Raw genomic sequence first — 782 nt, forward strand, 5'->3', positions numbered from 1 at the left:
GATGAAGTTAGCCAAATAGCCTCTAAGACTATGAAAAATATTTATCTCTGAATGGATAGTTATTGTTATTTGATATAAAGCTAGATTAGTTAGATGCGCGTGTTACTCTATCCCTAAATAATAATAAAAAAAAATATTTGTGCATTATGTAAGCCTCATTGGAGCCTGGAGCTTTAAATAGAGGGTTTATTAATGAGGAAAAAGTGAGCTGATGTTTTTTTTTTTTTATGCAGGATGTTGCTATGTTCCCCCCAGTGCCTTATACGAAATAAAATGATAAAAAGAACATACAATTTTTTTTTATGTGTTTATCTCAAGTTTGATATCAACTCCTGTATTTAATGTCTACTTCTCTATCGAATGTTTTATTTGTGTTTTATCTTCTGTTTAATATCAATCATGTTTTTAATTTATATACACCTCTCTTTTTATCTCCAATTCCCTCTTTGTTTGTATTTTTTATCCATTCTTCTGTGTTTCTCTTGGTGTTTGTTATCTCATATTACTCTTTATCTCTGTTCTTTTGTATATTTTACATTTCTAACGTGTACAGATAGGGGCGATCGTGACCATAGAGCTGAATATGTACGAAAATGACGATGATGAATGTGATTGTGACGACATGACGAGTATTAAAGGATCGTGGATCTTGTAATACGAATTCAATAAAGAAGAAAAGTGAAACTATTTTTTTTTCTTTTCCTTTTTCTTTTGTTAAAAGTTTGTGTGCTTTTGTTGTCGTTTTTTTTTTCTTTTTTTCAATAAAAGAAAAGGAAAGTGAC

The 782-nt window shown here is 29.7% G+C and overlaps 1 protein-coding gene across 1 annotated transcript in view; it reads left to right on the forward strand.

Annotated features, from left to right (window-relative positions):
* LOC119588121 (doublesex- and mab-3-related transcription factor 2-like) overlaps positions 1 to 655 on the forward strand; it is a gene marked incomplete in the record, with an annotated part of 30,832 nt that extends 30,177 nt beyond the window's left edge. The window contains 1 exon segment of the mRNA XM_037936830.1: positions 554 to 655. Within this exon segment, the coding sequence (XP_037792758.1) occupies positions 554 to 655 (102 nt within the window).
* Positions 656 to 782: the final 127 nt, after the last annotated feature.

Source organism: Penaeus monodon, chromosome 23 (assembly GCF_015228065.2).
Source record: "Penaeus monodon isolate SGIC_2016 chromosome 23, NSTDA_Pmon_1, whole genome shotgun sequence".
Taxonomy (NCBI): domain Eukaryota; kingdom Metazoa; phylum Arthropoda; class Malacostraca; order Decapoda; family Penaeidae; genus Penaeus; species Penaeus monodon.